General features: G+C 40.1%; 1 protein-coding gene and 2 pseudogenes across 2 annotated transcripts in view; 1 reads left to right on the top strand and 2 right to left on the bottom strand.

Annotated features, from left to right (window-relative positions):
• The first annotated feature begins 6,286 nt into the window (after window positions 1-6,286).
• The window catches only part of SP1 (Sp1 transcription factor), a 36,613-nt gene continuing 19,506 nt past the window's right edge, over window positions 6,287-23,393 (top strand). The window contains exons 1-3 of one of the 2 annotated variants that reach the window (XM_023520707.1): window positions 6,287-6,300; window positions 12,725-12,888; window positions 13,203-14,715. In XM_023520707.1, coding sequence (XP_023376475.1) covers window positions 12,739-12,888; window positions 13,203-14,715 — 1,663 coding nt within the window. In that variant the 5' untranslated portion in view covers window positions 6,287-6,300; window positions 12,725-12,738. Of the gene's footprint in view, window positions 6,301-11,520; window positions 11,677-12,724; window positions 12,889-13,202; window positions 14,716-23,393 lie in introns of those variants that run through there. The other variant, XM_011375812.2, reaches the window with a different exon arrangement.
• Window positions 9,534-9,652, bottom strand: LOC111729734 (annotated as a pseudogene).
• Window positions 20,451-20,569, bottom strand: LOC111729732 (annotated as a pseudogene).

Raw genomic sequence — 23,393 nt, 5'->3', positions numbered from 1 at the left:
AAACTGGTGAGAATTCAGGGAAACTATCACTGTCACAGTGTGGTCAGTATGAGTGTAACTGGGAATATTTTTTAGAAGATAATTTGGCAGTGTATCAAAATCTTAAATGTGCATAATCTTGACTCAGCAATTCTACTTCTAGAAATCTATACAGATAACACTGATATGTATGGACTGCTTACTATGTTCAGAGATTCTAACCATAGCTCACCCTGTTCTATGGAGTAAATATTTCCTCATTTTACAGATGAGATAAGTGAATCATGGAGGTTGAATTGCCTAAGGTCATATAGCTAGTAAGCGACAGCCAGGATTCACACCTATGGTCTGTCTTCAGAATCTATCCTCTTAACTCCTCTGCTATACAGGTCTCCACCCTCTCTTAAATGCCATACCTACACACTAATATATATGTATATAGAAAGGTGTTTGCTGCAGCAGACTTTGAGATACTAATAAAGAATTAAATAAACTAACACAAAAAGATCTTTAATATATTTTGTTAAGTTAAAAAAATAGCAAGCTCTGGAATACTTATAATTCCTATTCACATAAAAAATACCAACAACAAAGAGATATATATGAACATAGCAAGTAAGGTCAAAAGAGCAGAGTTTTGTTTTTTTTTTTTCCTCTATTTTGTTCACTGTTGATTCTTCATTGCCACACCAGAACAGTGCCTGGCACTTAGTAGGCATTGAGTAAATATCTGTTGAATGTATATAAATATATGTAAATACATAGAAAGGGGACTGAAAAGCTGCAAACCAAGATGTTAAGTGGTGAAGGTGTTGTGTACAGGATAGGTTAGTGAAAGAAGATGTACACGTCTGCACTACACCTTTGACTTTCAATCTTTGTCTACAAAGAGATGATGTTCATGTGTTATTTGGGTAGTAAAAACAAAAAACAGATTTTTAAGAACCCACAATAAAAGCAAAAATGACTGACCACATTTTTATTTACTATCTCTACAATCCTTTCAAGTAAGTAATATCTTCATTTCATAGATGAAGCAACTAAGGCTCAGACAGGTTAAAGAAATTGCTGCAAATTGTTATAAGCCTGGATGTGAACTTCGTGGCTCCAAGACTCAGGTTCACTTCACTCCATTGTGTTTATAAATGTACAGACAAGTGCAACAAAGAGTTGAAGGCTGCAAGGTAGACGACAGCAGAAGCAGCAGTAGGGACACGTGGAGAAGTGTGGCAAATTCTAGAGAGAGAAGGAATATTTCTGGAAATGAATGCAGAAATGAAGCTTGATCTAAGACTTGAAAGGTGAGTTCTTCCCCTGCCCCCTTTGGTATCTTTATTATTATTAAAATTTTTAAAAATTGAGGTATAATTGACATACAGTAGTTTCAGGTGTACAACATAATAATTCAATATTTGTATATATTGTGAAATGATTACCACAATAGGGCTAGTTAACACCCACCACCTTATATAGAGAATTTTTTTTCTTGTGATGAGAACTTAAAGATTTACTCTCAGCAACTTTCAAACATACAATATAGTATTATTAATTGTAGTCACCATGCTATACATTACAGCCCCAGGACTCATTTCTTTTATAACTGTACCTTTTGGCTCTTTTCACCTATTTTGCCCGCCTCCTCAGCTTCTGGCAACCACCAATCTGTTTTCTGTATCTACGAGCTTGTTTTTTTTGTTTTTTGATTCCACATGAGATTATGAGATATTTGTCTTTCTGACTTATTTCACTTAACATAATATCCTCAAGGTCCATCCGTGTTGTTGCAAATGGCAAAATTTCATTGTTTTTTATTGCTGAATAATATTTCACTGTATATCCACATATTTTGTTTTTCTATTCATCTATGATGGACACGTAAGTTGTTTCCACATCTTGGCTATTGTAACCAATGCTGCAATGAACATGGGGGTGCATGTATCTTTTTGAGTTAGTGTTTTCATTTTCTTGAGATATATATCCAGAAGTGGAATTGCTGGATCATATGGTATTTTTAGTTTTTCGTGGAACCTCCATGCTCTTTTCCATAGTGGCTGCACCACTTTCCGTTCCCATCAATGGTACACAAAGGTTCCAAAAGCAGAGCTGTTGAACTACTACGGGGGGAGGGGGGGCATTCCAGGCACACACCTATGTGTATATCAGTGGATATCACAGAGGAAACCACTTGGCCTATTTTATTAATAATAAATAGGTGAGTGGGTATGGCTGGAGCTTTACTCAAACATTTCTAGGTGAAAGATAGGGCCTGCCAAGATTTGATTTGTACCAAATAATGAGATCTGTGTTCAGAAAGATAAGACTCCCTGGGACCAAAACATGGAGCCTATTTTGAAGAGAATCAAGCTGGAGACAAGGAATCCATTCTATATAGTAACACCACCAAGTAAGCATGATGGCTATGCCGAACTAAGGCAGCAACAAGGGATATGGGAGAGAGGAAGGGATAAATCTGAAAGACATTTGTGGAATAAGATTGATAGGACTTGATGACCGATTACTACTGTAAGGGAGGATGGTGGGAGTCTGAAAAGGGAGAGAAGTTTGTTGGGGAGAAAACTGACCATGAGGTCCTTTAAAAAGGGATCACTGTGTATCTCCTTCTTTGCATGTAGGACAGCATATTATAATTTATTATAATTAGTTGTGTATGAGGCTGTGTATGAGTCCTACTGAGCCATGACGTGTTCATCTAATCTCCCCCAGTGCCTAGTGACCTATCTTGCACAGACCACGTTAACACTGAATGAAAGAGCACAGCAGAGAGACTGGCTTTGGTCTGGAGTGCATAGGGGAGCAGGGAATGGTGGGGGATAATCACAAAAGTTGAGAGGCAGGAAGTTCTCCAGTCTACTGCCTCCCTTCTCAGCCTTAGGCAGAAGCCTGTCCCAAGGGGAGATTGCTCAATTTTCTGTCAGCCTTCCTTCTTTGGGTTAGCCACACAGTGTGATAGTGTTGACTGGCTGAGACATGGGTGGCTTCAGCATAGGGGAGAGTGTTTTCCCTAAATTCTGCTATCACTACCCAGAAACTGATACTAAAAAGGCGCTGTAAGAGAAGCCTCAGACTTCTACCTTCCTCCTCTAAACCACCAAACCTTAAGATGTATGGCAAGAGGTGGCATGTCTTTGGCAGGATGCCATAGGCTGATGTGGCAAGGGGAAAGAGGGAGAGCAGCCAGGAAGGTGTAAATCTCAGCAGACAGGAAAGGAGGACAAGGACCTGAGACTGGGGATGTGAAAGGAGAAAAAAAACCAGTGGGCAGTTTAATTATTATTTAATTAAAATATTTTAACTACTTATATTATTAAGAAATCATTTAAATCAACATAGAGAAGAAAATGAATCTGACTTTTATCTGGACTTAACAATTATTCATATTTGCCATATTTAGGTCAGTTTGGGGGAAAGTATTTTAAGATAATTTAGACATTATGACATTAAACTCTTAAATATTTCAGTATGCACTGCTAATAAAAACACATTCGTACACAGGGTATAGAGTCAATAATATCGTAATAACTATTGTCTAAGTAAGAAACGTCCAAGCCTGTAGAGAATTTTTATGAGTTCATTTGAGCCAAACTGACAACAATGCTGGGAAGCAAGATCTTAAATGGTCTGGAGAATAATAGTTTTGCAGTTTCTTTTATGCATTTGAAATTAAGGAGGGAACAGGGAACGTAAGAAAGATTACAGAAGCTGGGAGAAAGCAAGGAGGGATGGGATTATGGGATAGTTAACAAGATTATGTGTTCTCTTGAGGGTTTTTCTTGAGGATGGTTTTTCTTGAGGGGTCTGAAAAGAAGTGTGTTTCAAAAGTGTGTTAATCTAGGTACACAGAAACAATTAACAGAGCTTGCGTAAGGCAAAGATAAACCTTTTACTAAAGTTACATGCCTGGGGTGTGACTACTCACCATTACATGTCCAGTTAGGAATTTATGATCAGATCACCCTGTCAGATTACTTTCCATAGGACCCCTTTTTTGTCCACACTATGTATGGTGTCAGATGGGTACTAGACTTATTGAGGTGATCACTTCGTAAGGTATATAAATGTCTAATCACTATGTTGTACACTTGAAACTAATGTAATATTGTATGTCAAGTGCAATTGAAAAATAAATTTTTAAAAATCAAACACGTTCTTATTTAATCTCAATAGTATTATCACTTCACCCCAATTAACAATCATTCCTTGATACCATTTAATACCCGGTCCATATTCAAATTCTCCCAACTGTCCCAAAATGTCTCTTTACAGTTGGTTTGTTCAAAATAGGATCATGTTGCATGTGACCATTTTGCCTCTTAAGTCTTTTTTAAGCCTCTTTCTCTATTTTTGATTTGTTGAAAAAACAGTCAGTTGTCCTATAGAATGTCCTACTTTTTGGATTTTTCATATTTGTTTTTGTATTTTCACTTACCTTGCTCCTCTAGTCCCCATGCTTTCTGCAAACTGGAAATTAAATCTAAAGACTTCCTAAAATATTTAGGTTCAATACTTTAGAAGAGTATTTGTTAGGAGTTCTTCATATTATATTACATCAGGGCCACATAATGCACATGGCCGGTGGTTGATTCAGTGTTTTTGAAGTTGCTGGAGGAGGCTAAGCTTGAGGGGACCTAGACAGTCACCCACCTCTGGACCTTGAAGCTGAGTTCTGACTGGGCCTCAACCATCGTGGCTGTTGGCCTACACAGGCACAGAGTAGATTGAGGTCAGAGAGGAGACACTTGGAGAAGGATTAGCTTAATGTTGGCAGTTTGGACTGGCTCAGTGCTTGGTCAGGACTGAGCAAGAGGTCGCGAGACAAAAATACCACATAGGCAGCATACCACACAGGCAGCGGTGGCTCCCTTCAACCCTTCTGTGTGCTCCTTGCAAGAATGAGAAGACTAAAATTCCCTAGGGTTGGGGGTGGAACCATTCCAGGGCCTGTTCATCCTGTCCTGCATTTTCCCCTTGTGGAAAGCAGGATGGCCTCTTCTTCAGCTCTGGGCCTTTTGGTGATGGGCCTGGGGTGACGTGGCTCAGAGAAAATTCCTGCCTCTACTAGCTCAATAGTTTCTGATTGCTTTTAAACTTTAGAATATCAGTGCTGAAAGGAACTTTGTGGATCATCTAGACTAGCCCCCTCACTGAAGAACTCTCATTCTTCTTTATTCTTCCTTAGAAAGAGCTGCATGTAAGATGGAGAAACCAGGATGGTACAGTGTATTTCTCCAGACTTCAATCATTCACACTTCACCTTCATAATTTTTAACGTTATCAGGTTTCCCTGTTCCATAGTATTCCATAATTTTTTTTTATCCTAACAATAACATTTGTGAAATGATAGATTTGACATGTAGTTCAAATTCCTTTGAAAATTCATTAAAAGGACACATACAGAAATGTTCAAAACCCACCAGCAGTAAGTGCCTCACACTCTGGGAAATGCTAGAGTAGAATTGGAGTTCCATTAAGTCTGCCTTGAGAACTTGGTTGGGCACATTTCTCAAGTGCTGAACTTCCTTCCTAAATCAGTAAAGAGTAGATACTATAATATCTACAGGTGTTAGTTACTAGTCTTGTGAGTGAGGAAGGCAAGCTCTTCCTGGAAGACTCCCAGGGACCTTTGTGCAGGCACCTCTTATCACTTGCAGTGGTGGGGGAGGGGAGAACAGAGAGAAGGAAGGCCGTGGTGAAGGTTATCCCTAAACTGGGCATTAGCAGTAAGGAAGCTGTGGAAAAACCTCTGTTGAAGCATAAGTCTGTGAAGCTCCTGTCCTCTCCCACTTTTCTCTCTTCATCATGTCTCGGGTCACCCCAAGAAGGAATTAACGTGGTGTTCCAGGGCCTTTTCCCGACAAGAACCACCTACTTACCCTGGGGACAGTGAAAATTTGCGGAAGAAGAGAAGTCAGGTGTCAAGTCTCAACGAACCTAGGCTGGCTTCTCGGCTCGAGGGAGGGAGGGCAAAACAGGAAGGAGGGGTTTGTGGTTGGGAGAGCCAGATGGTCCACCTCTAGCCGGAAATTGGGGGTGGAGTGGCCCCGGCCCAGCCTACACCAGTCATCCAGCTCAGGCTGGATCTGAGAGGCCGACAAACCCCACCCCGTTCCTCTGGGCACCTCGTGGCTCAGGAGGGTTTGTTTATGAATCCAGCTCCCTCCTCCCCCAGCCCAGCCCAACGCCCGCCTCCAGGGTGGCCCCGGTTCTGTGGGAGTGGGAAACCGGGCCAGCCCTTGCCCGGCCCCCCTCCTTTTCCCTTCCCTTCCTTCCTCCAGCCTTTGCTGTGGATACCGGGGAGGGCAGGTACTTTTTCCAGACCTGTTGAGCCTTTCGGGGGTCATGCTCTTTTCTGGGAATGGGAAGCTGGGGGTGGCGTAACTCTCTCCTCAACTCTGGACTGTGGAGGAGACTCAGGGCTACTTGTCCCAGAAGAGGAAATAGAAAAGGAAACTGCTTCATTTTTGGTTAAAAGAGAAACTTTTTTTAATGCTTTACCGCCAGGCAGGACCCCAGTCATCCTTGGGGTGCAGAGGTCTGGGTGGGATGGAGTGGGGGGACTGATGATGGTAAACTGGCATTAAGCACCAACTTCCTGACAGATCTGATTAGCTATGGATCCCTGAGGAGCCTGAGGGGTTTGGATGGTTTGGGGGAAGGAAATGTTTTGATTATGTCTTTGTTTCCAGCTGGAGTCCCTAAAGGTCAAATTTAAATGTTCAGAAAAGCTCTCTTCTTGCTCAGTTTGGGGTCTCTGGGTTCTCTGGTCTCTGAGTTCCTCTCTGAGCTCCCAGGGTAAGGAGCATGCTTCTCTAGCTCTCAAGAGTGCAGACAGATTGTGGAATTTAGTCTCTCAGTAATTTCTCTTCCTCTTCCCCACCATACCTCAAATCACCTCTGCTTTTATATGTCAAAGGGTCTTCAAGCTCCAGAGACCAGCTGGGTTTACATATAGTCAGGTTGGACCAGAGTTTAACTCCAACAACTAAATAGTGTTCTTGACCATGCCTCTCAAATCTTGGACAAAAATCCTCCCTCCTCCAGCCTTTCTTCCCTTCTTCAGGGCCTTTCAGATCACCAGAGCCACCCACTGGTTACCACACTGAACAAAGGCCTTCCTAGTAAAGGTACAGTCTAGGCAGGGATCAGCCACAGTGCTTCTCAGATAAGGAAACAAAGATATAGCGAAGATACAGAATGAGTCATTTTAAATAATGATAATAATAAGAATAAGAATATCTGCAGCCAGTCCTGGATCTCTCATCAACAGGTTCTGGTTTCCCCAAACAAAAACTCAACTTGGTACAGTTCTTTTTTTATTTTATTTTTTATTTTTGTTTGCGCCTACAGCACCTGGTATTCCTAGGTGGTCTCCCAGGTACAGTTCTTCTCTTAGTTTCTTGCCTTTCCAGGGTCCTAAAAAGAATGAGGGATTTGTTTGATGATCCATTCAGCTCCTACAGTCACCATTGCACTGAAAATGACCTTAGACTGCATGATGTGAAAAATCTAGGCTTTTCTTGTTCAGAGAGCTAGAATTAAAGGTTTAGAACATTACCTGTTGAGACTGTTGAGACAACTCGTCAGGGACTATCTAAGCTCCTTTATCCTAGAGTAGGCAGGACAGGTAAAAGAAATGTTAGTCTGTTTTCTACTTAGCTGTAGTTGAAAGCTTACTGAGAGAGGAGGTTACAGTGATGGTGTAAAAGGGGGTTTTAAATCATCCATGTATTTAAATTTGTAAAATGTTTCCGGTTACTGGATTGCAAAGTGGGAAATTGATGAAAGCTAAAGAGTGGCTTCATAATCAGGAAGAATTATTTAACTTGTAAGGACAAATAACAATGCTGAGAATCAATCCTGTGTGTAATATCTGGAAACCTATTTAAGATGTTCGGGAACTATGAACTATGCTTCTCCTTCCATTTAACAAGTGTTTACTGGTGTCAACTATATGCTGGGCCCTGAAGATATAAAACGAAAAGGCATCATCTGGTCCATCAAATTGCTGTGTAGTTGGAGATCAGATATTTAGATACCTCTGTTGGAGGTACGTAAACAAAACACAGTGGACAGAGTATTCAATACTTGTGGGAGGTAGGAAAGACTTAATAGAAGTCATTCTTGCCAAAGATGAGAGTAAGAATTTGGTAGCCCAGAAGGAGGACAAGCTGAGTAAACTGTTTCTGTACTTTGGAGACCCAAGAAAGCATGCTTTGAGAGAAAACTTCAACAACGAACAAAGTAAAGAGTAAGAGAGTACAGTAGATACAAATGGAAGATTAGCTCAAATAAGTGCAGGGCAGACCACTAAGAGCTTTGACTGCTGCGCTGGAACGTTACTACTTGGTACATGTGAAGCTTACATATTGTACAGCCAAACATAATTCATGTTCTTATGAGTGGTTTTGTAGTGAAACAACTCTCAAATCTATACATTGCTTTTTAAACAGTCGTTACGAGTTAAGTGATTTGAGAAGGCTTGAAATAAGTTTATTCATTTTCGTTTTTTGTGTTTAAAGAAAATTTGTTCAGGTTTTGAGATGAATTGGACAAGACGGATCATGTCTATTTGCTCTCAGGGTCCATCAATAAGCAACCATATTTTGAGGACATCGTCACTGGCCAGGTGCTGAATTCTGTTATCCTAGAGGAGCAAAGAGAGAGTATTGAGAAAAGGATGATGGCTCTTGAATTTCTGAGTCTAAATCTAAGCCTTTTTCTCAGTACCTGAGATAAAATCAAACCCTAATTCCCATTTTAGGTGTTGACTTAGAACTATGGAAAAAAAACAAAAATCAAAGTTTGACACAACAGTCATAATTTAACCGAAGTATCAGAGCCTCAACTTTCTCATCTGTAAAAAGAGATGGCAGTTTCTTAAATTGATTGAAAGGATTAAGTTAGACAATATACATGAAATGTTTAGAGGACTGCTCCACAATGTCCCTCCATCTTGCAAGTTTAGGTGTGGTCTTTTGCTGCTGAATGCACTAAACAGCTGTTAGAATCTCAAGAGCTTGGTTTACAAAGATGAGTAATGCAGTTTTTTTCCCTCTGGGAAGTTTCTTTTCTTCTGGAAATTTCTTCACTCTAGTTTCTTCCCTTAGTGTTTCTTAAAACTGGTTTAAGGACTAATCACTTGAAAGGGCTACTGAAAAATGCATACTCTCAAGACCCACCTCAGAGAATCAGATTTATTGGGTCTGAGTTGGGGTCTAGGAATCTACCTTTAGAAAAACAGCCCACAGGATTCTAATAGAGACTGACATATTTTGAGAAGTTTTGATCTAGGGAGAGATGCTATTAATTATATTGTAATGTGATGTTTTATGATACAGATATATGAGAGGATGATGTCATTTGAACTATCCTGGAAGTATGCGCAGGATTTTTATCAGGAGCTAGAAGGTAACGATAAAAAAGAATTTTTATTATTTTTTAAATTTTTAAAAATTATTTTTAATTGAAGAAATGATTAATCCCCCCTGCGCGCTACCTCCCCTCTCCCCCCAGAAGCATTTTTTTCTTTTTTTTTACGCCTACAGCACCTGTTCTTTCTAGGTGGTCTCCCATCCAAGTACTAACCAGGCCTGACTCTGCTTAGCTTCCGAGATCAGACATGATCAAGCTTTTTCAGGATGGCATGGCCATAGACCCAAACAGCATTTCTAAAAATTAATAAAGGCTCAGACCCCCTCCTGGGAGCTGGCCCTTTTTCCTTTGGGGAGGAAAAAACCCAAGGAGAGAAAGATGGGGGAGGGAAGGAAAAAAAAAGTAAAATAAAAAGAATTTTTTTACTAAGTCCATTTTCATAAATGGTTATACAAAGCATTGCTTTATTCAGTAAAGAATTTATAAAAGACATTTCGTGGGACTATTTTGGGTTGGAATCTGGAACTACGACTCATTAGCTTTGTGACCTTGGGCAAGTTACTTCCCCGCCTTAATTTTTTCACTTATAAAATGTGTAATATCTCTTAATACTAATATCTTCATTATGAGGATGACATAAGGAATGCAAAACATTCCTTAACTGACCTAGGCACCTAACACATTCAAGTCACTTCACCTTCTTCAGGCCCTGCTCAAAGCAGCAGGTCTGTTTTAGTGGAACCCAGACTTTAAAACATTACAACACATCAAGAAGTGGTGAAATTATAGGTAGTGAAGTGATAACATGTAACATACAAGCGCTGAGGAGAATGACCTTTTCATGTCATTGACAAGCTACACAGGCTGCCTCTACTAAAACTGGGATAAGAGTCAGGATGAGAGGCCAGAAATTCAGGTGCCTTGGGAAAAACCTCTGTAGTTGCAAAAAACAGGAACTCTATCTTACTATCTTGTTTTATGCTTAGACAGTGTTTACAATTAAGAATTTGAGTGTGGGGCGGAGTAAGTGGCTTATAGGACCTTGACTTCTAGAGGTTCTTCAGTGCACTTTACCCTCAAAGACAAGCTCTGGAGAAGTTAACCTGCTGTAAATTAAGTGGACAGCACCTTGGGGAAATTTAATAAAAAGGTGTTTGCTGGAGTCTCACAGAAGACCTTGGAAATTGGTCAGCTCAGTATTGACCGACGGTGTGAGCACCGTCGCCAAATTTCATCGCGCTTGCACCCCAGGCTTTACACCCACGTTCGAGGCATCTGCCTGCTTGTCCGCCCAGCCCGGGAAGAGTGAGGCTTGAAAGGTACTTTTAAGGGACGTTAAATGAAGACGCAAATGAGCCCTGGTGGCGAGACAAACGGCGCGCCGAGTTTCTTGGCCCTGACACTTGTTGAGCTGGAGGGAACCGCTGAAGTGCAGCACTCAGTCACTGCAAAGACGTCTCCTCAGGAGGGCCAATATGGCGACGGCCTTCTGTTGGCACAACCCTGTTCCCTCCTCAATGACAGGAGGCCCTAGTAACGCCCATTGCCTAAGATGGAGGCGGTGTCTTGCTTCCTCCGCCACCTCATTGGACTGAGTGACTGAGTGTGACGCCAATTCTCCTCTGCTTACCCCAAGTTCCCGCCCTCAGAGTTTACTCAGCGTTTAATTGGCTTTTTGTTCCCGTCAATTTGCGTCTCTTTTCAGTGTTAATCCAATCACAACTTTCATGGCTGCCCGCCTGATTTCTGATTGGTTTTGATCAGCTTCATCCTATCCCATTCCTGCCTACTTCTTACTTCTCCTCCCACGAGGACTTTGCTCAGGCACGTCCAGGGTTCTGGTTGGTCGTTGTTCTGTCATTCCAATCAAAGTTCTCCCTATCCCTACCTCTCAGAGAGCCCGCCTGGCGGTTGACTGGTTTCTCTCCAAGCCTATCATTTGTAGCTCCCGCCCATCGACACTTCCTGCGTTTTTCATTGGTTTTTAAAATCGAGGGGGCGGTCTTTTAGGGAGGACTCCCAGCACGCAACTTTGTCTTACACGCCTTAGAGAGCAAGCGAGTCTTACCATTGGATGACCTGCCCGCCTTTCTTCTACAAGTCCCTCCTTTCTCCCTCCCTCATTGGGCGGGGCAGCAGCGGAGGGGCGGGGCCTAGGCTTGTGGCGCGCTGCTCCCTCCTCCTCACCCCCCCTCCCTGTCCGGTCCGGGTTCGCTTGCCTCGTCAGCGTCCGCGTTTTTCCTGGCCCCCCCCAACCCCCCCGGGCAGGACCCCCTTGAGCTCGTCCCTCAGCTGCCACCATGAGCGGTAAGGATGAGTCCACTCCAAGCTTAGGGGTGGTAGGGAAATGAGGGGGCGCGCGCGAGGGCCGACCGGGCGGTCCCCGCTGTGAGGGGGGGCGGGCGGGAGGCGGCGGCGGAGGCCTTGGTCCCGCCCGGGGCGGAGGGAAGGGAGGGAGAAGGGGCAGTGGCGGAGCCTCCGAGGAGGAGGGGGATGGGCCGCCCGCCCCGGGGGAGGGGGCAGAGTGGCCTCGCCCGCCCCCTGCCCGCCCCGGCCACGGGGGGACGGGCCTTACCCCCCACTAGTCGGCCGCCCGCCTGAGGCTCCTCCCGCCGGGGGCTGGAGCCGCGGGGGCGGCCCGAGCAGTGCAGGCCCCGCCCGGGCCAACCGCCTCCCTGGTCCGCCCTCTGATCGCCGCCTGCCCCAGGGCCCTCCCCACCTTCCGTAGATTTCCCCTCCCCCCCTACCGTCCCGCCCTTTCCACGCCCCTCACCCCGAAACCGCCCTTTTCCTCTAGGGTCCGCCCTCTGTCCGCCCGGAAACCTAATTTCTAATCCTTGAACCCCTTAGTCCCTTACCAGTATTCACAAATGTTCTCCCACTCACACTACTTATTTCTTTTCTCCTTTCCCTTCCTCTCCTCTTATTACTTTCTACACTTGAATTTTTCTCTTTCTCCATCTCCTTTGACCCTAATTTTAGCAAGCTTTCCGTCCACCCACATGTTTCGTAGCCTTATCTATCTTTTTTTTCCCCAGGATACTTTTTATTTTGAAAGTCTTTCAGCATGCCCATTGTCCTTTGCATTTTTTATACAAAAAGCACCTTTTCAATATTTTCTGAGTATAATTTTGTGCAAAGGGGAGTTGAACCCCAAGTTTGGCACCATTGAACCTAGTTTATGTTCTCGTCCCACAACTGTCCCTTCTCCAATCCTTTTTTTTTTTTTTTTTACACTGGCGCCTTTCACCTTCCTGTTAGTCATGTCTGTTTCATTCTAGTCTCTTGTATTCTTCCTCACCTTACCCTTTTCCTTTCTCCAACTTTAAGTTGTTTATTTTTCAATTATTTTTAGACCAAGATCACTCCATGGATGAAATGACAGCCGTGGTGAAGATTGAAAAAGGAGTTGGTGGCAGTAATGGGGGCAATGGTAATGGTAGTGGTGCCTTTTCCCAGGCTCGAAGCAGCAGCACAGGCAGCAGCAGCAGCAGTGGAGGAGGAGGAGGCGGAGGACAGGTAAGTGGTAACCAGGACAGTGGGGGAGGTGTTGAAAAGATGCACATATTCTTAGATGATTTTTCACAGAATAAATTTTAGGAAGAGGCTAACTAGTTTACAGACTAGGAAGTAAGTACAGAGAGAGGCAAGTGACTTGGAGATCCCTAAAGATGAGAATTTCAGCATTATAGGCAGGTCAGCTTTCTGTTTCTGGTCCTTTTTTTTTTTCTCTTAATTTTTCTGTACTGTTTTGCTGTTTATTGTATACTGCCCCCTGGGCTGGCAGCTGGGTGTCACTAAACTACTTTTTCTCTCCCTTATTATTTGGCCAGGAATCCCAGCCATCCCCTTTGGCTCTGCTGGCAGCAACTTGCAGCAGAATTGAATCACCTAATGAAAACAGCAACAACTCCCAGGGCCCAAGCCAGTCAGGGGGCACAGGTGAGCTTGACCTCACAGCCACACAACTTTCACAGGGTGCCAATGGCTGGCAGATCATCTCTTCCTCCTCTGGGGCTACCCCTACCTCAAAGGAACAGAGTGGCAGCAGTACCAATGGCAGCAATGGCAGCGAGCCTTCCAAGAATCGCACTGTCTCTGGTGGGCAGTACGTTGTGGCTGCCACTTCCAACTTACAGAACCAGCAAGTTCTGACAGGACTACCTGGAGTGATGCCTAATATTCAGTATCAAGTAATCCCACAGTTCCAGACTGTTGATGGGCAACAGCTGCAATTCGCTACCACTGGGGCCCAAGTGCAGCAGGATGGTTCTGGTCAAATACAGATCATACCAGGTGCAAACCAACAGATCATCACAAATCGAGGAAGTGGCGGCAACATCATTGCTGCTATGCCAAATCTACTCCAGCAAGCTGTCCCCCTCCAAGGCCTGGCTAATAATGTACTCTCAGGACAGACTCAGTATGTGACCAATGTACCAGTGGCCCTGAATGGGAATATCACCTTGCTACCTGTTAACAGCGTTTCTGCGGCTACCTTGACTCCTAGCTCTCAGGCAGTCACGATCAGCAGCTCTGGGTCCCAAGAGAGCAGCTCACAGCCTGTCACCTCAGGGACTGCCATCAGTTCTGCCAGTTTGGTATCATCACAAGCCAGTTCCAGCTCCTTTTTCACCAATGCCAATAGCTATTCAACAACTACTACCACCAGCAACATGGGAATTATGAACTTTACCACCAGTGGATCAGCAGGGACCAGTTCTCAAGGCCAGACACCCCAGAGGGTCAGTGGGCTACAGGGGTCTGATGCTCTGAACATACAGCAGAACCAGACATCTGGAGGCTCACTGCAAGCAAGTCAGCAAAAAGAGGGAGAGCAAAACCAGCAGTCACAGCAACAACAAATTCTTATCCAGCCTCAGCTAGTTCAAGGGGGACAGACCCTCCAGGCCCTTCAGGCAGCACCATTGTCAGGGCAGACCTTTACAACTCAAGCTATCTCCCAGGAAACTCTCCAGAACCTCCAGCTTCAGGCTGTTCCAAACTCTGGTCCCATCATCATCCGGACACCAACGGTGGGGCCCAATGGACAGGTCAGTTGGCAGACTCTTCAGCTGCAAAACCTCCAAGTTCAGAACCCACAGGCCCAGACAATCACCTTGGCCCCAATGCAGGGTGTTTCCCTGGGGCAGACCAGCAGCAGTAATACCACCCTTACACCCATTGCCTCAGCTGCCTCTATCCCTGCTGGCACAGTCACTGTGAATGCTGCTCAACTCTCCTCCATGCCTGGCCTCCAGACCATAAACCTCAGTGCATTGGGCGCTTCAGGAATCCAGGTGCACCAGCTTCCAAGCCTGCCGTTGGCTATAGCAAATGCCCCAGGTAAGGCTTCCAGTTTTCTGAATTTATTTCCATAGCTAACTAGCACCCGCAAGCTGAAACTGTTGCATCTAAAGAGGGGAATAGAGCCTTCTGGGGGTGGGTAATAACTTTCTTGAAGGCTAGTCATTTAGGCAAGTCAATTAGAGAAATAGCAGTGATTCTATTTAAGTAATTTGGAACCGATTTAATGGAAACTTTTATTTTCAGTTAAACTGATGAGAAAGGAGCGCTTCTGGGTAACGTCCCTTGAGTCTCTACTTTCATTGCCTTTAGTGCTACAGAACAAGGTTCTGCAAACTTGTTCTGTAAAGGGCCAGATAGTATATATTTTAGGCCTTGTGGACCACAAAGGGTTTCAGTCACACATTCTTTTTTGTTTGTTTTTTTACAACTCTTTAAAGAGATAAAACAATTTTTAGCTTAAGGGTTTTATTTGGCCTTCAGGGCCCACCCCTGTATAGGATAAGAATTGATTATAAACTTGTCCTATTTGTAGGATAGTTATTAAGTCATCAGATATTTCTCATGAAGAACTGTAACTCCTAAGCAAGGGGAAAAGATTCCAGAAGGATTTTTTCAACAAAATAATTTCCCTGGTTAATCTTTAGTTAACTAGAATATCCTCCTTTCTGAGCAAACTGGTTAATCAGGGTTTAATTTTTTTAACTCCTATTTAACTTAAAAGTAGAATCCGTTCACTTTCCCTTACATTAATGTATATTGTTAATAGGCTTCCTAGATGATTCTGATACTTCCTAGATAAGAGAGCCACTTCCTAGACTGCTTTGGAAGTAGTGTAGTGTTTGAGAAGCAAGGGGAGAGAAAGGGAGTGGGGCTTGGAATGGAATGGGGAGGTGGAGTTGTTGAGAGGAATTAGGAATAAGGAGAGCATTGAAGGGAGTCTCAGGGAAGGGGTGTGTGTGTGAATGTGTGTTGAATCAGTTGATCACAATATTCAGTCATTTTGAACTATATATTTTGGTTAATTTGAAATTTAAGCCATATCCATTTAAAAAAGTGAAAATTAGTCAATTTAGAATTTATTTTAAATTTCATCATGATGGAGCTAATCTTTAATAACACATGGTAAAGGATACCTATACATTTTTATGTTCTGGCATGATACATAAAAATTATGATGAGAAGTCATTTAATAACACCGAACTTTTTAGTCCTATTGGAATATATGTGGTCTTATGAATTGTTTACTTTTATTACAGAGTTTTTAATTCCATTTAGACTGGTTATGTAAGTGAGGATAACAAATAGGCAGCTGCCATATTTCTTGCCTTTTGCAGTTTTGGAAAATTGGGGTTGAGAGAGGAGTGTGCTCAAGTTCCCTAACTTTTTAAAATTCTTGTGGTGTGATTAAAATGACTACATTTTGAGCTTTAACAAGACAGTAATTTTTTTGGTGAATTGGCGAATAGAAAGTTAGAACTGGAAGGGACCTAAGACATCATCCAGCACAACTGCTTCATTTTCTAGATGAGGACATCAAGATGCTGAAAGCACTTAAGTGATCAGACTACAGCCAGAGCTCTGGGGCTTGTGGTTGGTTCTCCACATTTCATTTACCTGTTAGTTTTAGCTCTGGACGTGAGAAATCGTTATGATTGTTAAAAATGTGTATCTTTGCTTCTTTGAAGTTTAACGTTCTAGAGCTGGCAAGTGTTTTATAGGCAAAAAAATTATGGGAGTAGAATTGAGAAAAGTTTAATAAAAATAACTTAGCCTGGAAAATTAGACACTTTCTGGGTAATCTACATTAGCATATTTGTTTCTTTTTGCTCTGAGGTTGTATCTAGCAGTTTTGCTTTTCTTCAAAGGAAAGCAAAACTTTGGGATTGTTCCTATTAATAATAATTTGGATCCTTGGATTTTCTAAAAGGTTTATAACCTAAGCTCTAGAGAACAGTTATGAGTTACTCTCATTGCTAAATCATGCTCTGGGGAAGTCTGCCACTTAATATGTCATAGGATAGGGCCCCCTAGCTGTTATTGATGATCTCTTGAGTTCAAGAAAATACATGTCTTTCTGTAAGGTAGCCGCAACTTGACATTCACTAATGAGAATGAGGCACTGAAAGGCCATTTTGTGAGAGTTGAGACTGTTTCATTAATAGTGGTTTCTGAAGACAGAAGTTTCCTCCTTTCTGGTTAGTCATACTTGTGCAACATCTTTTTTTCCCTTTTATTGATCTGACTTCTTTCTTAATGAAAGATAATAAAATTATTTCCTGAAGCTTAGTGCTCTTCAGCTATTGCCTGGCTGCTACAAAGCGTCTCATTTTATCCCCTTTTCTGATATGGAATTATTTAACTGGAAAAACTCAATCTCTCGGCAGTATGATATAGTAGAAAGAGCATTAGATGTAAGATCATGCTGTAAGATATAGTTAAGGTAGGTAGGTAGCACTCTACAAAGTGAGACATTCTTATGAAAGACTGCGGCTTCCCTGTTGTTCACTTAGTCTGTTTACGTTTATTATTTTTTAAAATCGTCTTTTAAAAGTCTTCTAAGCTCTCCTCTTGATTTTCACTCTTGTTTACTTCTGTTTGTTGAATACACAGGCAAAGGCATAATCTTAGAAACAAAATAAACCAGCCACCTCTGTATTCTTGTATTTTTCATGGCTCTGCCCCTGGTGGGTTGATAGTGAAGGAGGGACCACCTGGTAAACTAAGTTTAGTTTCTAGAGAGAGATGATCTATGGGCTCTTAGTTTTTGTTTTTAAAGTTAGCAGCAGCTTTTTCTTTTTTTAAATCAACACCCTTTCCCCTTTATCAGCATTCTTCTCATTTTGTAGCCATACTCTCATAGACCTTAGATTTTTAAAATATTTTTTTCAGTTTAAAGCTTCAGGTTTTTTTTCAGCAACTGCTAAGTCCTGAAAATTCTTACCCAACGTTAAAGGGGGCTGGCTTTGAAAGATTTGAGTTTGGATGACTTTGTGGGAGTTCTGCCTTAATAAAGAGTGCAGGGCAGGGCTTTGGCAGGAGAATAGAACATAATTCCTTGATGGCTATAATTCACTCAAGAAACAAATTTCAGGCACTAAAAATAAAAATTTCACATCTGTTCAGTTTTATCGGGGTCAGGAAAATGTCTTCTCTTAGAAGTTGAATGTGATACCAGAGTTGGGTTTGCCAACAGTGTCACTAAACTTGGGGTCAGATTGCTAAGACCTAATTTGTTAAAAAGTTGTATTTTGCACTAGTGCATTTAAACATTAGTGATAAAAGTTTAGATGATTTAAATGTGTTTCAAAATTATTCTAGTACAAAAGGTCATACAAGAGAGTTTTCTATTTTAAAATAATATACTTTATTAAATATAAAGTCAAATGTTTCTGCATCATTTGCCTTTGTCAAATATTATACTTGTTTCTTAGGGTGATTTTAATGCTTTTTAAATGATTTTACTTTAAATAGAAAAGGTCTCTTTTAAAATCTGGATGCCTTGATTAATCTAAAGGAACTGAGGAGAGAGTCTTCAGACCATTTTGAAAAATTTTTTTCCAATTACAGTTGACATACAATATTATGTTAGTTTCAGGTTTACAACATGGTTATTAGACATTTATATACCTTATGAAGTGATCACCCAGGTACATCTAGTACCCATCTGACACTCTAAATAGTTATTACAATATTATTGCCATGTTCCTTATGCTGTACTTTACATCCCCATGAATATTTTGTAACTAGCAATTTTTACTTCTTAATTCTTTTCCTTTTTTCACCCCATCCCTCTGACCCCCCTCCCATCTGGCAACCATTAAAATGTTCTCTGTGTCTATGTGTTTGTTTTTGTTTTGTTTGTTCCTTTATTTTGTTCTTTAGATTCTACATATAAGTGTAATCGTATGGCATTTGTCTTTCTCTCAGACCTTTTCAATTGCTCCTATTCATTCCTGTGGCTTTGGTAAATGACGTCATTGTTAAATCACATTACATTGTATAATGGAGCATTTTTAGTTTTTAATTAAATACCAAGAGCACAGGGTGCCTGTGTTTCAGAAAAGTTTAATATCAGTTCTGTTGTCCTATCTCCTTTTCCTTTAATTGTTCCATTCTATAAAGTAGTAGCATGTAAATGTTGCCACTAATGATTTAGTTCTGCTCATTCCTTGCTTCTAATTGTTTTTTTCTCCTTGAAAATATTTTAAAATGTAAGATGAACTTCTATAGAAAGACTTTATGTACATAATGCTTTGTAAGTTACTTATTGTATATCTGTAAACAATAGATAATAATTAGTTGAAAATTTTCACTTTGCTGTTTAATTGAAAAGCAAGCACATTGTTTTTACATATTTCTTACAAAAGGTGTGTCACAGTAGTACTATCCCTTTCTCTAACACTCATTGTATAGGCCCTGGTATATAAAATTATTTTAAAATTTATTTTCCCACACTATGCAAGGCTTTAGAAATTGCTGTGCATAGAGGACCTGAAGAGGTTTCTGTAGGAAGAAAAACAGTTGCAAATATGGACTATGATTTGAATTTGTACTTTTGCTCCAATGTTTTTAAATCCTGAATGGTTTATGGAAACTGGGCGGTATTACTTGTTTGACAAGTTTAGATGTGCCTATCTAATTTACTCTGAATCTTCTTTCTCATTCTGTATCTGTATACAAAATAAACAGTAATTTAACAATTTCAGGGAAGGAGTTAAAATATAAAATATCTAGGTCAAGACCAAAGACTTGACCTTTAAGAGATGAAAGAACTACATTAAAAGTTTACACATCTTTGAAAAAAATTTCTTTAAAAATTTTTAAAAAATTGTTTCCATAGGCAAGCAAATGTTTTTTGCTAAAGTTAAATGCTATTGAGATGGACCTTTTAAAATTATTTAATGTTCTTTATTGAATTGACCATTTTGATGGCTTAAAAGTTACAGCTCTTTACCAATATAAATCAGTTAAACCAGACTATAATAGCAATTAAATTGAAGGTTGCTAGAGCTGGAAACATTCATCCCCTCCAGTACCCTCATTCTGACATCCTAATGTGTAGAAAGAAGCAATGACTTGCCAAATGTCACTGACAAAATTTACAGTGACAAGGAGCTTTTGACTTCAGATCAATATCCTTTCCTTTCCACTACTTCCTCATTTTTTGCTATGACTTCTCTCAAGTAGAAGAATGGATTTTTTTTTACCCAGTTCAGTTATTTTGAGGTGTTACTAACATTCGTAGTCTAAGACAGGTAACAGGAAAAAAGAAGCAAAAGGCATGGTTAATCAACAACTTCTTTATAACTTTGTTATAAATCAGAATTTGTTGTAACCAGATTAATTAATTTGGATTTACTTAATCTATAAATAAATGAAGTATAAATAATCAATAATAATAATAATGAGATCACTAGGAACGGAGGAACAAGATGGCAAAAGAGAAATCAAAACATAATTAGTCTTTGAACACGTGAAGGTCAGCTCTGTCGTATTCAGGGTCGTATGTGTGTGGGGGTGTTAACCTCTTTTTTTTTTACAATTAGGAAGATGTGATTTGTTTTCCTGACTGTTATTTTTTTCCTCATATGCTTGAGACATTTTAGCAAACTTTATTTCCTTATTCCTCTCCATCTGTTGTTTTTCTTTTTATTTTCTTTATTATTTTTTTTAACTTTTTTTTTTTTAAGATGAGGCAACCCTTGATTGACCTCACAGATTGCAAGGACCTTGTCAGCTTACAATCCTTTATTTTTTATTTTCATTTTTTACGCCTACAGCATTTGGTCTTCTTAGGTGGTCTTCCATCCAAGTACTAACCAGGCCCAACCCTGCTTAGCTTCAGAGATCAGACGGGATTGGGCTTGTTCAAGGTGGCATGGCTGTGGACTATTGTTTTTCATGTTATTCTGGAACTTCCCTTTCAAGGCCTTCCTTCCCCTACCCCCTTTATTTCTGATTTAAAGCCCAATTTTGTCCAGGCCCTACATGGTTAACAGTGGTGGTATATCTGAAAGAACTCTACTTAGAATTCTTTGGCAGTTTCTTTCACTCATGAAAAAAATGTATTTTAATTTTATACAGACCATTTGTCTTAAAGAAGGTGAAAGGTCCATAGCCCTGAAAACTGTATTTGGAAAATTTCCATATTATCAAGAAATTTCTTTGGTTTGGTGTTCCTTTCAAAGAATAGCTGTTGGAATTATCACGTTTTGAATGGCCTCCTTGTTTAACCTTAAATTCTGTTAAAAAATTCAATAATTCTCATGGTTCAATTAACTTACATAGACATTTACTGAACACCAGTATACTTAGTAATATAATTGCCCCTAGCGGGCTTAGGAACTAGATACAAAGTGTAACAGTCAAAATGGGTTCCAATTGTTGGTGCTTCATTCATAGATAAATTTAGCAAAATTAATTGAGCATTTGTTGTGTGACATAGGTGCTAGGCTTTCAAAATTCTTTGGTCCCTGACTTCACGGAGCCCCCCATTTGCTGTTGTGCTATAGTTACCTACCTTGGTATATTTCAGACCAGTTTTCACACAGCTAATCTTGACAGTTGCAGCAAAATGTATGAAATAATAGGGCCATAAGTATCTTGAATTTCTTATATATTCTCCTGTTACTGTGTTATTTATTGTCAGGTTATTTATTTATTTTTAATTTAAAATGCTGTCATATCCTTTAATATTTTATTTTATTTTACTTATTTTGACTCAAGGTAGTAAAAGCAAATGCATGGAAAAGAGAGAAGAGAATTGCATAAATGTAATTTACTTAATGTTTTTGTTCGCTGTTAAATCTATAGCACTTATATATTTTTAGGGAAAAATTGTTTAAAAAGAAATAATATGAAAAATAAGTTATTTTTTAAATAATTATCTTTAATTGTGTAAAAAACACATAACAAAATTTACCACCTTTACCATTTTTAAGCGTGCAGTTTAGTAGTGTGAAGTATATTTCCATTGTTGTGTAACAGATCTCCAGAACTTTTTCATCTTACAAAACAAATGCTATACCCATTAAACTCATTTCCCCCTCCCTGAGCCTCTTGTAACCTTATCCTACTTTCTGTCTCTGAATTCGAGTACTTTAGGTATTGTCATATAAGTCGAATCAGAGTATTTCTCTTTTTTTGTGACTGACTTATTTAACTTACTATACTGTCTTCAAAGTACATCTGTATTGTAGCATGTGACAGGATTTCCTTTTTAAGGCTGAATAATATTCCATTATATGTGTTTATCACATTTTTTTTACCCATTCATCTGTGCTGAATATTTTGGCTACTTCTGCCCCTTGGTTATCATGAATAGTGCTGCTGTGAATTTGGGTCTGAAAATACCTCTTTGAGATTCTGCTTTCAGTTTTCTTGGATATATACCCAGAAATATGCCAGATCATATGATAATTCTATCTTTAAATTTTGGAGGAAGTATAATGCTTTTATGTAATTTTGCTTTTAGCTTCTATAAACAATTTTTAAAAATATATTTTTATACTATATTTTAGTCAGAACTATATGTGAAGCTTTTCTATGTGAAACGGTTTTCTTATAAGATTATTTCCAAGTTTCCAGACATAGTGGAGCAAGATCATTAATACATCATAGCTGATATCCAGCTGCTTTTATATTATTTAAATCTTAGATATTTGTAAAGTAGATGCTGAAAATAGAGCATCTCGAAACAGGAATTGATGCTTAGAATTGCACAAGAAAAATTGTCACGATATACAGTGTGTTTGAACATGCTTTTAAAGGTACATCATTCTTAGTGACTGTAATCACTTACGTCTTTGTTTTAATTATTTATACAAAAGACCACAGAAAGCAAAAATGAAATGGCTTGTTGCTGGCAAGCATTTCCCTTTTTGGAATTAATTAAATGACCCCCTCCTGAGCCCCACAAAATGACAATTGTTCTGTCACCCCAGACAATGGATATTCTCATCTTAAGCTTATATACATGCTTAGGAAACTACAGCATGGCCAAGCTTTGTGTACTGGTAATTAATCTTTTAGTCAAATGCCTGATCAGAGCTATCTTAATAAAGGCACTAACATATCATCACATTGTATTACTTTTAACTGAAATACGAAGCAAAGTCAGATGCATCTAGACTTAGATTACTAATGGTTCTTGATTGATTCCTGAAACATTCTGACAACTAATTGGCTTAAGTCTTAAAATTTTTATTGCAGTAAACAAAGTGGAGACATTATAAAATATTATCATCACATCACATAATCTAGATGTGCCTTACCATAAAAATTTCAGAAACAGACATCTAAACTCAAGAAATATTCACATGTAATCGGGGTTACATGAAATAGGCATCTTCATTTCCTACACTTCTTTTTTGGTATTGAAAATATTTACTCCATGGACTTTCTTTGCTGGCAAAGAATTTTGATGCTGTTTAAAATTGTTACCAGCCAAGAAAGTCGTACTTTTCCAAAACGCCAAGCATCAAACTTACAGCAAACTTTTCATTTTGTTTAGTTTCCTTAAAGCCTCATTCCTACGGATAGCATTATCCGTAATGATTTCCTTAATTAGAATATTACTGAAGACCTGTCCTCATACAAAGCAGGGTCTCCCAGGACTTCAGTAGAGGGTTGTTTGGAGATAACCTGACATTGTGCTCTGCATGCTCTACAAGATTGTACCTAGCGGAAACAAAAATATAAACTTTATACTTGGA

Source organism: Pteropus vampyrus, unplaced genomic scaffold, assembly GCF_000151845.1.
Source record: "Pteropus vampyrus isolate Shadow unplaced genomic scaffold, Pvam_2.0 Scaffold276, whole genome shotgun sequence".
Taxonomy (NCBI): Eukaryota; Metazoa; Chordata; class Mammalia; order Chiroptera; family Pteropodidae; genus Pteropus; species Pteropus vampyrus.
Note: the sequence above shows the minus strand (reverse complement) of the source record. Positions and strands in the feature narration are given on the sequence as shown.